This window comes from Porites lutea, chromosome 3, assembly GCF_958299795.1.
Source record: "Porites lutea chromosome 3, jaPorLute2.1, whole genome shotgun sequence".
Taxonomy (NCBI): domain Eukaryota; kingdom Metazoa; phylum Cnidaria; class Anthozoa; order Scleractinia; family Poritidae; genus Porites; species Porites lutea.
This window is the reverse complement of record NC_133203.1, coordinates 24,753,526-24,770,129: the sequence shown is the minus strand read 5'-3', so window position 1 is coordinate 24,770,129 and position 16,604 is coordinate 24,753,526. Positions and strand designations below refer to the sequence as shown.

Sequence of the window (16,604 nt, the reverse complement as noted above, 5' to 3'; positions counted from 1 at the left end):
CGATCTATTGCAAGCGTAATTCGATATTCCATAGGTAAAAAAAAATTATAGTATTCATTATTTGACCGGCCAAAATTGGGGTTTGTCCGGGCTTTTTTATATATTTGGCCCATCATCATGACCGGCACTCCGCTGTCCATTATTTTGAGCCCTGGGTGACTGTCATCAGGCTGTCTCCCTCACAAGTCAAACTAACTGGAACCTTTTTTCTGTCTCACCCAAAATTTTTGTACAGGTGAACATAAGCCGATCCCCTTATCTTGGACAGGAGGGTCAAAATACCAATGTTCAGAGACAAACAGGGTTTGCAAATTTTATTGACGAGTGGAGTCAGATTGACTTCTGCTTCACAAATTTTGGAGTCACTTTGGAATATTTGGAGTCAAGCATCACAACGGAAAAAGCCATTTTCAGACTTTCCAGCAAGGTGTCCTGGCATGCATACACTATTGTGAGGGATACACGAAGTAGCTGTGGCGGTCTGCTGACCTGGAAAGCTCAAATCCATGGTAGCATTCATCCAGCATTCATTGATAGTAATTTACCCCCTTCCTGTTTTATCGTGCAGTATAATTCTTTAATTTCGATCACAAGAGCCATAATAGGACAGCTGTCCTATTATGGCTCTTGCGATGATTTAATTATAAGGTTTACAACATTTCCAATTAATGCAAATTGTATTTGTTGTGAAAAAGGTACAGTATAGCTCAGAGATAAGCGACCAACGGACACGCAAAACACACACACATTTTCTGCGTTAATGCAAAGTCATCATCTAGTTTGAAAGCATGTTTTTGAAAGTAGCTTTCACTTTTTGTTATGCACTGTTTAATGCTTCATTGTTTTCGCTTTGTTTTCCCTACCCCAGGTAACTGCATGTATAACAGATATAACATCGAGAACAAGCTTAGCCTATCGAGAATCGAGTCCTGGATCGAGCTTCGCGAGACAGAAAACAAAAGATTTACCCAATACTGATTTCTCCGTAATTTTACATAGACATACAGCTGTAACACAACACGGCATGGTTTATTCGCGCAAGCGACTGTATGCTCAAAACGCGTCCAAGGACAAGGACATCTATATCAAGCTTCATTTCTTTAAGAACGGTTTCAAATGCCTGCTCCAAATGCAAACAAACACATCATGTCTATTTTGTAACGTCAAATGATTCTGGGCTTATCCGGCCATCAGCGGTAACAAACACGTCTGACCGTAACATGACCAATCTTTGGCTCTGAAACTGCGTTCCCAATCCTCGAAAACTTTCGAGAATCAATACCTTTTATTCTACTAGGAAATATAGCGAGTTCCTTAAAGTTTGGGTTAATCTCTCGTAAAATTGGGCTTGTTTTTTTTTTGTGATGGGACTTGATACGCATGAACTTTTTCATTGCCTAGCACGTGACTGCAACTACCATGATGAAAAATTGTGCGATATTTCAAAAGCGGATTGCATTGCACGAAATTATATATTGCTTTCAAAGCTCCGAAGCTCTTGGTGGTTTCTGAAGTTTTCTGAAGCTTTACATGTATAGTCAAATTGAAACTTTTATGTACACAATCACGTCTCACAAAAAGCGAAGGGCAAAATATCAAACTGAGATGCTATCGCAAATCACAAAACAGCAATTCAGGTACAAGCAATGTTTTCAGCGAACTAACACCCTGATCGCAGACACCAATGACCAGAACTTCAACTGCGATAATGCCGATGGACATTCACAAAGAGGCAATCAAAAAAAAAAATGTCGGCAAGTTGAATTCGAAAGACAAGCCATAAGAACAAAGGCAATGAGAAGTGCCTTGAGACTTTGTTTACACACTGTCTATCAAACATTTATTTACACAAACTTCCTTTTATTGTGGATTTGACAGATAAAGTCATGGACTGTTTTCAAGTTCAGCTAGTGAACTAACAACTTCGGCTATTTCAATGATGCAAAACGCCGTTCGAACATTTCTATTAACGTTTCGACGCAAAGTATCATCCGAGCCGTGCGAATCAATGCAAATTTCCTGAAGAGTTGTCAACTGTTACTGTATCTTGAATTTGCATAGTTCAGAAATTTCTCACAAGAATTGAACACTGAGTAGATTTTATTTACTATTTTTTAGAGTAGAAAGTTTTTCGTGACGTGAGAGAAGATAGAAGATTACTGAAAAATTGGTCTTCAAGTAATTTTGTGTCTGTTCGTCTTTCGTTCTACTTCGTATTGTGAAATAAAGCAGTCGATTACTATGTAGAATCAGAACCCTGTTTCAGTCTTCACCAAGGCTTGTGGATGTTGTTAAGCCTTTTGTTGCGGCTGTTGCGAGAACAATAACCCAAGAACAATACGCTAACTCATACATACTAATCAGTTCTGATGCAAGCCCGTTTTTGAAGCGCGTTAGGTAAACGGACTCGCCTTAACAAACTTCTCGCTAACTAGTTTGAAGCGCATTAACGTGGACGCTTATCTCTGAGCTGTACTGTAAGGACAAAACTGTGTTTGTTACCGAAAATTTCTAGAGTCAAAGTGACTCCCTCTGTAACCTCAGTGGAGTCATCTGAACAATTCTGGAGTAAAATACGCCAAATTTGGTGTATTTGCGAATCCTGGACAAATGATGAAAATCTTAGTTTCGATTTCTTGTTTTTTTATAAACCCTCCACATCTTTCACCAGTATGAAATTAGTCAATGCAAGAGACAGTTCTTCTCCAGTAGTGTCACAATCAAAATGACAACAAAACAATGATCAAGAGCAAACGTTGCAATACGGTCAATGGTGAGTGCAATATGTACCACTCTTGAATACAATCATTTTACAAGTGCAAGGATTCATGAGGTTTTTCTTTTCCAATTAAATTCTATGTTAGATTCTGAAACCTGGCTATGGGCTCCCTCAGCGCCCCCTCCCCCCCCAAAAAAAACACTTGTTACAAATCTTGTTTAATTTCAAAAAATGATTTCTTACTCACCAACTTAAGATGCGTTTACTTTACTTTCCTTTGCACATTTTCTTCAACCAAGACTGATCAGGAATTGTAAGAGGCAGAAATAACTTGGCTGCTGTCAACAGAGAAACCCAGCAAGATTAATTTTTATAGATTCAGTTCAGACGAGCACGCTTTTTATACTTCGAGAATTTATACCAGAAAGTTGATGACTGTATCGATATGGCAGCCACACGGGCAAAATAGACATTTCACCGCTGTCAGTTTGACAGTTAATTGACATCTGGCTAAATGTTTTGCTTTTCTTCATTCTTTCATTCGCTCATTCATTTATTTTTACACTTGTTCACTGTCACCGTAAATTAGTTCATCAATTTATAAATTCACATTGTCCACATTTCGGCTAACGAGAAATCTCAATGTCACGAAATGCCTTCATTCATTCATTCGATGGTTCATTTCTTCATATGTAAAGTTCGCAAATGTACCTTTCAGAGCGCGGGAAAACTCGTTGAGATCTTGAGATAATGAAAAGCGATGAAATAAACATAGGAACCATCTCTAGACTCACCAAGGCTTTCATAATCAACTTATCCATTTATTGCCATACGGTTTGCATTCACTATTAAATCCATTGAGCGACAACCGTCGATTCCCGCGCGGGAATGCACGCGTTTCAAACCATTAAAAAGCAACTCAGGCCACTAGAATGGTACATTTCCAAAAGAAATGGTAAATAACATCATTTTTCGATCAGGACCAGCATTTTTAACAACATGTGAGTAATTTTCCCATCTCTTTCAAAGGATTTACGCTCCTTTTCACTGCCAACGTTTTGTGACGAGCTGTCAAACTTGCCGAGGCCATGGACTTCATTCAATACGAAAAATACAAGGTCAATTTTTCTCTTTCCTATCTAGATTAAAATCTTAAGCACTTACTTACAATTCTAGAAGCTTTTCGACTACCACAAATCCACATAATCCGCAACCTTTGGCGTGTTGAATCCTCTGCAACCGACGTTCCAGCGCTCTTCGCTACAGTTCAAAACACGTTACCTGACAGACAGCTGTCACACATTCTTCAAGAACGTCATTTTCCTTATATGGACCATGGGGGCGCACAGCCAGTTGTAGAAACGGAAGAAGTTTTGAAGTTTTGCAGTCAATTCGCTGGTAAATAAGAACTGCTTAAAAATTCTACGGCATCTGAACTCAGCTGCTGTAACTAACCGTACCACAAAAGGCTTTTGACAAGCGAAACCTGGCGAAATGATGATAACATGGTAATTCTTTTGATGGACAGCCCGAAATTCACATCGTGGGAACAGACTCTTTTGATTGGCTTATGGTATTCTGGCATGGGCTCAAGCAAAAGGCGTTGCTTAGGGAACGGAGGGTCTGATTTGGGTCTAATTTAGGCCCCGGTTAAATACCCAAGGGTACTTCCTTACCTGGCCTAGCCAAGTAAGTGATGCCAAACTACCCGTAAAATTACGAAAATAAGCCCCGGGGATTATATTTTTCAAAGGCCCTTTTTGAGGGACTTATATTCGGAGGGGATTATCTACGGAGGGAAATTTGCGTTTCAAAATCGATTGGGCTAGCATTATCTTGGAAGTAAATTTACTGTTTTTGCTTTGTTTTACTTTGTATTTGAGGGCAATTTTCCAAGTACAAGCCCCCGGGGGGCTTATATTTGGAGGGGCGATTTAACGGAGGGTTTTTTGCGTTACCGGTTTGGGGGGCTTATGCATGGAGGGGCTTATTTTCGAAATTTTACGGTAGTTTTTTAAAGGCGTTCAGATAGTCATTTTGTGGGGCGCAAATCAGAGATAGCACGAGAAAGTACGAGAAGGGAGGGAGGGGGCGAACTTCATTCGCTCTCACCCCCTTTCACAATCCGCACTGTTTTTCCTGCTCACTTCTCCCTGCCCCTCATTGGCTCCTAACCGCCGGGTGCATTCAAGGGTCATAGGTATGTTTTTGAGACTGAAAATTGACGTCGAAAAAAAACTAATTGACTTTAAATTAAAAGCGCAGAGAAAGATTTCCTTAAGAAAGTGATGTCATTGGCCTTCAAGGAGTAGGTCTTAAACAAGGTAGTGAAACAAATAGACAGGGTCTTGGCGGCACGCCCCATCCAAATATTTTCTTAAAATACCTCCCTCGACTCTGGCCTCAAGGTTCAGGTCAGGGCTATCAGCCAGCAAAAAAATTCCAATCCAGAAGACAAGTTTCAGGGAAACCAGTCGTATTGTCCATTTAATATAATTTTATATAGTCGGGTTTAATAGCATTGGACAGCTTTGAAACTGGGCTCTCAGTTTTCCGTTCTGAGTTTTCCAGTGGACTTAGTTTTTGCAGGAGCCGATTACTTAAGTAATCGGCTCCTGGTTTTTGGGGTGGTCCTATAGACGCGCAGCTGCGAGAGGCGAGCATAACGCGCGCTAGTCTCCTCCGCATGCGGGTCCAGAGGAATTCATTTTGGCGTGGGAACATCCAAAACTCTGTTTAAAAAAAACACACTCGTCTGTATTAAAAACCTAGCCTACGTGTAGCCGCACCCTCTCCCCGACAAAGGAAAAACGGAGAGACGGAGCCTCTCCTCTCCCTCTCTCCGTTCTTCCTTTGTTGGGGGTGGGGGTGCGGCTACACGTAGGCTATTAAAAACCCATTCACTAATATTACGATCACCCTGTTATTGCGTTACATTTCCATTACGCAACATATATTCCGCAGACAACTAAAGAACTGACGAAGCCAAGACCGCGGGACGGAGTAGCCTTCCCGCAGACGTCCTTTGGGGTTCGTTTGTCACGCATTCATTTCTCCGTGGGGGAGAAATAAATGCGTGACAAACGAACCCCAAAGGACGTCTGCGGGGAGGCTAGGGACGGAGAGTAGTGCGAAATTCCCGCCTGAGCAGCTGAGGAGGGGATTATACAAGCACGTGCGAGGACGAATGACGTCAGCCCCTCCTCTCGGTAGAGCACCCCCGAGAGCACCCTCCCTACTGGCGTACTTTTTAGGCGTGTAATGCAAACGGTAAACCTCCGTGTATGGATGCGAGCAGTCTCTTATTTTTCTTTTTAGTCATGTACAGTAGATTGATATAGTATGTGTGAAAGGAGAATGGTGAAGCCGCGCCGCGCGAGGCGGGGGGGGGGGGAAGAAAGACGACCGCTCGCGGTCTAATCCGCGCAAAAACTTGCGCAGTTTTTCTAACAGCAACGTTATCACCCTGGAAGACAAAATACTGGTACAAAAGTATTTATTTCAATTTACTTAAATTTTAATAGAACCATAAATAAAATATTCAACAAAAGGCCAACAACAGATACAGTCGAACCTGTATATAACGGCCCCGTATTCAGCGACCACCCTCTATTATATTAAGCGGCCAGTTTTCAAAGTCCCGATTTTTCGCTCAAACAAACGCCGTATTTGTTACCTGTATTACGCGGCCATGGCCGCGGCCACCCTGTAGAAGTCCCATGTTTGTCTTTCTTTGTTACCATTTACCTGTATTAAGCGGCCACTCATGGACGGAAACTGAGCCATATGTCATTTTATGCGGTATTTTATTGTGTTTAAAATGCGATCCATCATCACTATAAAGAAATAACATGAGCTACTGTAAGCTGATTCTCGGCCGTTTAGAATCGTTAAAGCCTGGTTTTCACTAGCGCATAAGCATAAGCATAAGCACAAGCACATGTGTAAGCAAGTGAAACTGGGTCGACATAAGCATAAGTATATATACCGGTAAGCACAAGAAAAACGGACAAGCTCCTTCTTCTTGTACTTGGTGGTCTCGCGCCCTAATTCCCTTCCCGTTCCTTTTCGAACGCCTGCCACGCAAGCTACCTACATTTTTAAGCAGCCAGTTTCTCAAGTCCCGAGGGTGGCCGTTATATAGGTTCGACTTTATCAGCTTTTTAATTTCGTTGTTCAAGTAACAACAGAACTTGGCAACAAAAACTGTGCTATAACGCTGACCAAACCAGTAAGAGTAAATTAGCGAACAATTCTTGCAAGGACCACTTGGACAAACAACAGCGAGGGAAAGCCGGGTGTTGCTGTAGATCAGGATAAGAGATATAAAATAACACTCAAAATTGAAAGCAATGGCTGATCAGACATCTACGGATGGGTAATATATTTTCCCAATATTTTGGTTGATCAGGCAAAACTAAAAAAGAGTACCCAGCCGCTGAAAGAAGGTTGGTCATTGCCTAACTGAAATATTGAGAAAATATATAACCTTATTATAGAAAATTAACGATGCACGTTGACAACGGGAAGAAAAGTTACGTTACGCAAAATTAACGCGAGTTTTCCAAAAGTTAGGTTTACGTATGCCAAACCAAGGCGAATCTTTCGGAAACAATGCGCAGCATTTGGGCCGAGGTAGAATCTATAAAATACAAACAAATTTTTTTTAAATCTCGTTAATAAAGTGGCTCGTTAATTCCCTATAATAAGGTACCCATCCATACCTGTTCGATCAGCCTTGCCTAAGAGTGTTTGGGATCAAAAGTCACTAAATTTGCGTATTCAGGTGTCTGTTAGGGCTGTGCATACAGAATGTTGCAATAAAGCCGCGATGTCTGTTCTTTGTATGGTCTCCTTTGTAGGTCAGTTAAAACTTTAGCCACACCCACATTGGTCTCCCTTACGGACTTAATGTTAGTTTTCCGACGAGCATCCCCATTTTGTTTATATCAGAGTCACCTCCGGGTCTCTCAGTGACTCAAATCACGGCCTTGGCGCTAACTTTAAATCACCCAGGCAGTCGAAAGATGTTTACTTTAGATACAGCAAAAACCGGCGTATAAGGACCTAAAATTTAAGAACCTTTTAGGCTAAAATTTTCATTTAAAAGCCCCTTTCTTCATAAGAACCTATTTACCCAAACATTTTCAATAGGTTATTATTTTACAAAACTGAAGGCACAGATGAAATGTAACACAGCATTTTATGGACACTGCAGCATGAAAGACATGCATGCAAGTACTTTATAAAGATAAATTTACTGTATGGTTATCTAAACCGCATTTTAGATAATTATTTAATACGGGAATATATTCTATATCGCATATGCCCTGTAGTAGTTATCTGTGCTTATCGCTGGTGCCCCTATCAAATTAAGAACCTAAGTAGCCTAAAATCCCACTAAATACCATTTTTAAAAGAACCAATTTGGGCTATGTTTGAAAAATCTAGGTTCTTATAAGCGGGTTTTTACTTTACAATAATTACAACAGATGTAAGCAGGCTGAACACGTGCATACCGCTCCGCTCACTTGATTACTTGCTTTCTTGATCAATGAGTGGTGTATGCTCATTTGGTTCTTGTCTATATTGCAATTGAGGTTGAATCAACTTGCGAAAACGCTACAAAAAAAGAAGACAAAGTTCGATATGGTGAATATGGTACTACAATCACAATACACAAGAGTTTAATATAGTTTACTGATTGCTATGATGCAACAACAGTAAAGGAAGCAGTCGCCGTCACAAGTTATTGTCTTATTAGCCCTAGTGAGATTTCTTGGGAGACTGGGACGGTACCAATGTCAACTTCGTCCCCAGGCCTCTTCCTTAAGACCCTGGGGGAGAAGTTGGGCAGGTGGTGATGAAAATGACGTTTCAAACCTGACCATCCTTTCCAAATGAGGCCAACCAGAAGTGCAAAACGTTCTATAGTTATGTAGAAAGAAAGATACTCGATCTAAAAACTACAGTAAACTCTTTCTAATTGAAGCCATAAAACAGACCCCTAAATAACGAAGTCTTTGGTATAAGAAAAGATTTTCTATACCCCAGAAATGGCAAAATATTTGGAAAAGAACCTCGATATAACAAAACCCAGTTACAGCGAACAAAGGGCCCTTCGTTACATCAAGTTCCACTATAAAACCGACACTGCCCTGAAGTGGATATACTGACAAATATTAACCTCTTGGATTGACCCAGTGGTGTTGATCAGTTTGTATATCATCACCGTTGGAATTAAGGAGAGTGACGACAGGGTCATCAGCCAGCCAATCGCCTGTCCCCAGGCAGGATAAACGTAATCTCGATACTTGAGTGGTTGATACGTCACGAGGTAGAAGGCGAGCACAGTCTAAAAACAAGGGAAAGATAGTTAGCAATTGACCTCAACCAATGTTGCCTCCGGAGACGAAGCGGAAAAAAAACTGGAAAAAAGGGAAACGCGACACAGCTGCCAAAGCGATGTCAACCAGTGCCTAACCCTTTATGCACCAATATCCACATAAAAATTCTGCAGGCTGATCTCCATAAATTTCCTTAAAGAATAAGTTGAGAAAATTTGATAAAAGATTCAAGCAATTTCTCGTTGGTAATCTTAAGAATTCTCATAACCTTTCCTTTGGATAATGTATAGACACCGGTTAGGAGAAAATTTGCTTTGGTCACACTTGGGGCTTAAAGCTAAGGGGTTAAATGGCTTGTGCTACGTTATATTATGTTATGCATAGTTATGTTATGTATAGTTATGTTATGTTATGTTATGCTGTGTCATATTATACTTTCACGCTTTGCTCAGAACTATCCTTCACATTCACACGCGCCGTTCAGCCGCATTCTCGCCTTCCGTGCAAGATTATGAAACTTGGTCATAAGCAGACCATAGCAAGAGAGACATTCTCTCTTGACCATCGCTATTATTGTGAAGTTTTTAATATGGACACCATCAGACTTCCCTGTTCATGATGTTTTCGTTAACCTTTTTGAATTATTGTCCATGCACAACGTTCAATAGCGTTCTTATCATTTTGAACTGCCTGACCAGTAGGAACGTCATAATTAACTGAGTCAGCGACAACGCGCGAACATAAAAAACAAAGCGGAGCTCCCTAAAAGAACTGTGACACAGCTGCTTTTTATCTTTTCCGGCATCAATGACCAGTTTTTTCAACTAATTATGCTCAAGCAAGCAAAAGAAAATCGCCGTTGTACTGACCAAACAAAATATTGGTGAGAGATAACTCCAGCACCAGCCACACCAGGGACTGATAGTAAATCCCAACATACTCGCGATGTTGTTATAGAAACGTTTTCGACCTGTTGAGAGTTAAGTTCCAACGAAGGGATGTAAAAAAGTTCAAAATACAAAGGATAAGAAGTTGATTTTTAACACATCTTTCTAAGGCCCAGTTCAGAAGCCGAACTTTTCATGAGCCGAAACTCAGCTAATTCAAATTAAGGCAGACCCAAATTATTTAGACCAGCCGAATTGATTCAGACGCGGATTTTAATTCCAGCCGAACTAAATTCAAAAGGAGAAAAATATTCATTTCGGTTAAACTGATTGGAAAATACGTTATAAGAATTTATGCCGCATTTGGTTCGGTACATGAAAAGTTCGGCGTCTAAATCAAAGCCGTTTTTAAGTCGATCCAAAGTCGAAATTCCCAGCCGGGCTAGGCGGAAAGAACGGCTAGGCCGTTCCAAATTGAAACAGGCGTTCCTAATTGATTCAGACGCCGAGCATTTAATATACGTTATTCGAAGTATTAGGCTGTGCTCGTGAAAAGTTCTGTGACTGAATTGGGCCTAAGTATTTATTGATACGTCTTATTAAATGCACTGGAACCCAAATAATACAGACACCAAGGGGATTTGCAATAGTGTCCGTCATATACAAGGTGGGTGTCCGTACAGCGTGGTTTCTCTGTAAGAACAAAACAGCTGTCAGATCCGTTACAAATCCAGTGTGTAAACATAAGCGGTCATTTCTACGCAATCTACTGTTCTTTGTGAGTTCTCAACTCCTTCGACTTGATCCTTTATTTTAGTTTCTAATTATCCTTAATGCAATATTAAGGAGTAAAACAAAGCATCATTTCCTAACATTTGCTTCAGCTAGGAAAGAGCGAAAACAAAAAAGGACAACGTAACTATGGGTGTTCCAGTTCGGGTTTGTTTACTTCAATATCCAGCACACGGATCTGTAAAGAACTTGCCTCACCCAGCCACCAAAGCATCGTACTTTCCGTCCTGTCAGATGTAACTCTTACTCTCCCCTTGGGATAAAATTGCTAGTTCTCTCGGTCGCCCTCCCCCCCCCATTTCCCCCCCCCCCCCCTAAAACAAGAAGGGAAGTAATTGGGTTCTTGCGTAAATGAAAAACATTGTCTCTTTTTAACTGATAAACCCTACGAAAATTCCTGAAAAGGTAAGAAACGGTCATGAAAAGAACACAATACAAAACAAAATGTAATGTTCTTTAATTTAGGTCGCTTTTTTTACCATAGTCGGAAACGCACACCCCTTCCCCTCCCTCCCCCCGCCAGCGAGTATGCTAGGAAGTCATCAGTTGCTTGTAAGAACAATTAAACATTTTGTTTGTTTTTCTTACCATAAAACCATCCAATGGCCAAACATTCACCAATGACTACTAACAACGCAACAGATCCGCTTCCAGAAAAAGCGTCAAACAACTGAAAAACGTACATTCCACCCTACAACAATAATATCATTACTTTGTAATGACTTCCGTAACCAGGTATATAGAAGAAGGTGTTGCGGATAAACTTAAAAGGACTAAAAAAAGTAAACCAAGATGGAAACCAATGATTATGTGGAAATCAGTCTATAGGGCTGTTTACACTTCATGGTCGAGTGTGCGATCATGTCCTGGGTATTGACACAAACTGGGGTTCAGACCTTGGGTACACGATGTAACTGTGTACAGAATTCCTGCATTTGGCCTTGTCAGACGCTGTTATATTTTGAAACGTTGGGGTAGCAGAAGGTTCTGGTATACAAAGCAGTGTATTGCCTCTAAATTGACAGAAAACGTGTGAACACAGCGATCCAGCGCCCACCCATGCACAGCAGTGGATGCTCGGTTAGTACCTGGCACCTTGACCAGGTGTCAAGTATAAGTTAAACCTCAAACATAGTTGTCACAAGTCAATGATTGCTATAATTATCTTCGAACAGATATTTCGGCATAGTCATTTCCATTGCTAAATCTTTTTTTATCGATTCTAGTGATTTCATGAATGTTTTCCTGCACACTAAAGAGATGTTATCTCAGACTGTTCGAATCCAGAAAAAGATGTCCCTGGCTCTTCTCACGAATAGTCTTCCTCGCGGTAGCCTACGAACGCACACGTATTTATGGTCGTCGCGCCTCTCCACCCGAAAAGTAACTTCTGACTTTACTTCTCGGTTTTTCGAACAGCCTCTTTTCGGGTAGAGAGAATCGAAGACCGGAAATACGTCAGTGTTCGTAGGCTCCCCTACAGCCGTGACGAGACAAAAAAGACTGCGAGGGAGACTACCTGACGGTAAACTGAAGGATGTTAAAGAACACCACGCAGGGTGTGTTTGATCCGTTAGAGGATAATTAACTGTGCTGAAGAACTCCAATAAGCTCCATCAAACAGACGATCGAGGAGATTGAAAATGGCACAAAAATTGTTTTATTTTGCGTTAAAGTTACATACCTCAGTCACCATGGACAGCCCCACAAGAAACATCAAACAACAGGTAATAAGTGAAAAAAGTTCTTTACGGTGGCCACGACGTAGTTTATGTGGGAACCTGTCAACAGTGCTTGTTATCGCACTTTCGACGTCAACAAACTGGAATAAAGAGCAAATGTAAATCTTAGTCGTGGGCCTGGTTATTCGAAAGATGGTTAAGTTTAACCCAGGATTGAGCCAAATTTTAAGCACGGTTTTCTTGTTTAAGAACATGTAACTCAAGCTTGCAAAATACTTAATAGTGTCGAGCCTTTACTCTGAGATACAGTAATGATAATACAAAATGTTACTACGGCTAAGCAATGCGCGGAGAGGTAGATAGAAAAAGGGAAAGAAAATGATAATCCTGGATTAGCACTAATGGGCCTTTCAGGAACCGGGCTCTGGGAGTAATATACTACTCTGCTTGCAGAGTCTCGTTCAGCCTGCGTGGCTGGTTTTCACATGACGTCGCTAAAATTCAAACTCAAAAACTATCAATCCCACCGAGATTTTACTTTCACGATGCATTAGAACAGCTGAAAACTAATTTTCATACAAAGTTTCGTTTCAAAAGAGTTCTTGGTTTTGTGAAAGGGTACGCTTGAATTTCTAAGCTTTTGCGTGACGCGGCAATTACATGACGGCCAAAAGAGCTGTCATGTAGGTAAAAAAAATGACTTATTTCAGAAAATTTTGCTATTTAAACAGTTCATGTATTAGAAAAAGTATTACTTTAATGTTTATGAGTTTCTCGAAGAATAAATTCACGCTTTTGTAGCAAAACTCGGTAACAGATGTTTCTGTTGGTTGCCGCCCGCCATGCTGGAGCTCATCCAGGTGAGCACCTCCATACAAATCTCTGTAAGTTTGGGTAAAACATTTCTTCGGATATCTCGCATTCGAATTATTCCTCTGACCTGAATCTTGGCGAGGGTCTTTGTATATGTAGCTCCTTTCATTTCCCAGATTCTGGACTTTATATGTTAAACGGTTTTGATTTTTATTTTGATCTATTTTGAATGGCGTGACGCTGAAAACCAGCAGTAGGCTCTTTGCACGACTTGCTCACGTGACCAACTTTCGGTAAACACGAAAACAGTTCACTTTTGAAAAACTTTGTTAGCACAGGCTGAAAGAGCATATTAAAATTAGGTAACCTGAGAAGTTTCAGCCGTATATCTCAAAAGTAGCGATTGCAACGGCCGCCGAAAGTTGGAAGCATTTGTATGAGATAAACAAATTTTGCCATCCAGTCACGCTTGCATGGTTTTCCACACATATATTTGTAAATTCTAAAATTTTTTAACTGTCGTTAAATCTTTCCTTTACGCATTTAAGGACTCAAATTGCCTTAATGAATTAAAAGGAGATTCGAGCCCTGTAATACTTAAGGAAATATTTCATGACAGTTTTGAAAATTTCGAAATTACAAAGATTTGTATGGAAAACCAAACAAGCGTGACTGGATGGCAAAAGTAGTTAGTGGTAGGCTTGAGCTATTGCATTTAATACCCGGTTCCCCCGGTTACGAAGAACCAATGGAATTTTATAAATAATAAAAATTGAGGATTTCTTTAGGGGTGGAGTAAAAAAAAAAGTGATACTTTGGGGGTGAAACTATAAATCTCAACAAAATCTTTAGGGGTGCACAAGGCAACATCACCTTTTCACAAAATCTTCAGGGGTAACCCCATATTCTTTGGGTGTAAACTCCCGGGGGCGGGAGGGTACTTGAGAAATATTTATACGGGGAAGGTCCACCCCGAGGTTCAATCCCCTTACCCTTTAATATACCATTTTTTCACGAAAAAGGTACCCCTTTTGCATATTTTCTATTGACAAATGGTACCTCTTTCCTATACCTTGTTTAGAACTTTGTAACCCTATTAACTGCTGTAAATGCAATGTCTTTTAAATCACAAAAATTGAACGTTTTCTCGACTTCTTAAATCCATAAAATTCATCTGCTAGCCATTTTGGGCCCTTTTACAGACCCAAATAACAGATTTCGCTACCCTTTTATAAACTTCAACTGGTGAAATTCCTACCCCTTGAAGCCTGAAAAAGGTACCCCTTTCGTGCGGAGCCCCCCCGTATAGGCCATCATAGGGAGTACCCCGGTGGCGAGACCCTTGTCTTATGGAATTCTTTAGGGGTAAATGCAGTTTTACAGAATTATTCGAAGGGTAAGAAGAAACGGTCCGTCTTCAACCGCGAGGGTACGGATATTAAATGCAATAGCCCTTTGAGTACCCTGAACCCATCATGACTATGTCCCTCCAAAGAACGTTGAAATCATTACACGACCACAGAGCTCGTAACAGGCTTAATTTTCAATGTTTAAATAAATAGAGGAGATAAGGACTTAAGGATACTGTGAACTTCCGTTAACGTTTCTATTTGGATTTGTTAATTAGCGTGAAAAGGCTTTTTTGAGCGACGCACGCCGACCGATGGTCGGCCCTTTTCCCTTTTGATATGCCATGAAGCTTCTAAATTTGTATTGCTAAGTGTCTTTAGTCTTACAGAGACGGTTTACTCGAACATTAAAGCAGAATATTTCCGAACGCAGCCGTGTGGGTTGAGTTATAGATCTTTTTCACTCACGCAGTCAGCAGCTATGCATTTTGATGGAACAAAAGAATGGCCTCTATTTTTACGTCATAGTGGATGTCCACCCTAAGTCTTATTTTAAATTATGAAATGGTAACTGAAAGATATATTGATGGCTTTGTTTCTTTAACCTTACTTGAGTGTCCAGTCCAATCAGGAGCAACATGAAGAAAAACAACACGGACCACAGAGGAGCTAGCGGCATCTGGGCAACTGCTTCAGGATAAACAATGAAAACAAGGCCTGGACCTAGAGTCGAATGAACACACTGTATTGTAACACATACTGCATATGGTGAATGTTAGCGGAAGCAATTTTATGGTGAAAAAGTTTCTTAGTAGTCGATTTTTTTATTTCTGGCGATTAGCTACCCCTGAGCTCTAAAAAGTTGGAGGGAATCTTTTAACAATAAAGTCTTATAATTAAAAAAAGTTTCAAAATAACTGGTGATCTATTTCACTTGCTTTTTTTTCATTTATGGTAGCTAGCATTATAAGTTTAGTCTCTTGCAAGATTGCCTTGTCTAGCTTTCTATCAACGCAACATTACAGACAGGCAAAGACCTTTTCTTCATTTTTTAACGTTAGCTATGCGTGTTTTTGGAGAGATTTAAAATCACGTTTTGGACAAATTTCAAACGTCAACGTTGCTGTCAAAAGTCAGTTACTGTTCATTATGTCTAGACAAAAATAAAAAGTTTTGATCTGTTTATTCCAGATCTAGATTTACGTTTAGGGAAAACGAAAAACGTCAGATTCGGGTTGAGAAGAACTCAATGAAAAGTCTCTTATGAAAAAGACTGGCGTGAGTATACCGATTTTCATGTAGTTATAACGAACAGTAAACGACAAGTGAAGGAAAACTTTGGTCACGTGGCAAAAAACAGCGGTGGTAAACATTGTAAATCTACGTATTTTTATATCAACTTGACGTTTCGTATGCTAACAAAACTTGACGTTTCGTATGCTACTCAAAATACATTTTTGACTGTGACCGATCAAATTACGGCACCTGTGAAAATGTGACCCTAAATCTCTCTATCAACTGTATAGTCGCCATCTCTAGGGTTCTTCGGTGAAATTGCAAAAATGCAACAACTGGTAGGTATATTATGAGGAAAAGCAGCAGAATCACACTCACCTGACTGAACAACGTCTTTAACATCTACTCCTTGATTTGTTGCCATGAAACCCAACACGGAGAAAGTCAAAAATCCACCCACAACACTAGTTCCGCTGTTGTAAAAAGCATTCCAAATGCAGTCTCTGCAAAATTAAGATCGAGAAGAATAAGGCAAACTCTTAGCAATAACTGTTAGGTGCTACCCTTCGATCTTCCTAGATGAGTCCTCTTCCCAAGTTATCAAGGAAGATCAAAGGGCCTCTGCTCCCAGGATAGTTAGGTGCTGGATTGGATTCACGAGCTGGAGAGAGAACGACGGAGGGAAAGAAATAGGCAACGCGGAATGTACAGAACAAGGTTTATCTTGACCACGAAAATTTGTGTTACCATGATCATTCTGTTGGAAACTCGGGTAATTT

At 40.4% G+C, this 16,604-nt stretch overlaps 1 protein-coding gene across 1 annotated transcript in view; it reads right to left on the bottom strand.

The window, feature by feature from the left end:
- Window positions 1-6,331: 6,331 nt before the first annotated feature.
- The window catches only part of LOC140930763 (sodium- and chloride-dependent taurine transporter-like), a 27,252-nt gene continuing 16,979 nt past the window's right edge, over window positions 6,332-16,604 (bottom strand). Inside the window, exons 8-14 of the mRNA XM_073380477.1 lie at window positions 16,204-16,328; window positions 15,200-15,312; window positions 12,430-12,567; window positions 11,334-11,436; window positions 9,936-10,036; window positions 8,907-9,074; window positions 6,332-8,341 (exon numbers count right to left, since the gene is read on the bottom strand). Of these exons, the coding sequence (XP_073236578.1) occupies window positions 8,255-8,341; window positions 8,907-9,074; window positions 9,936-10,036; window positions 11,334-11,436; window positions 12,430-12,567; window positions 15,200-15,312; window positions 16,204-16,328 (835 nt within the window). The 3' untranslated portion in view covers window positions 6,332-8,254. The remainder of the gene's footprint in view (window positions 8,342-8,906; window positions 9,075-9,935; window positions 10,037-11,333; window positions 11,437-12,429; window positions 12,568-15,199; window positions 15,313-16,203; window positions 16,329-16,604) is intronic.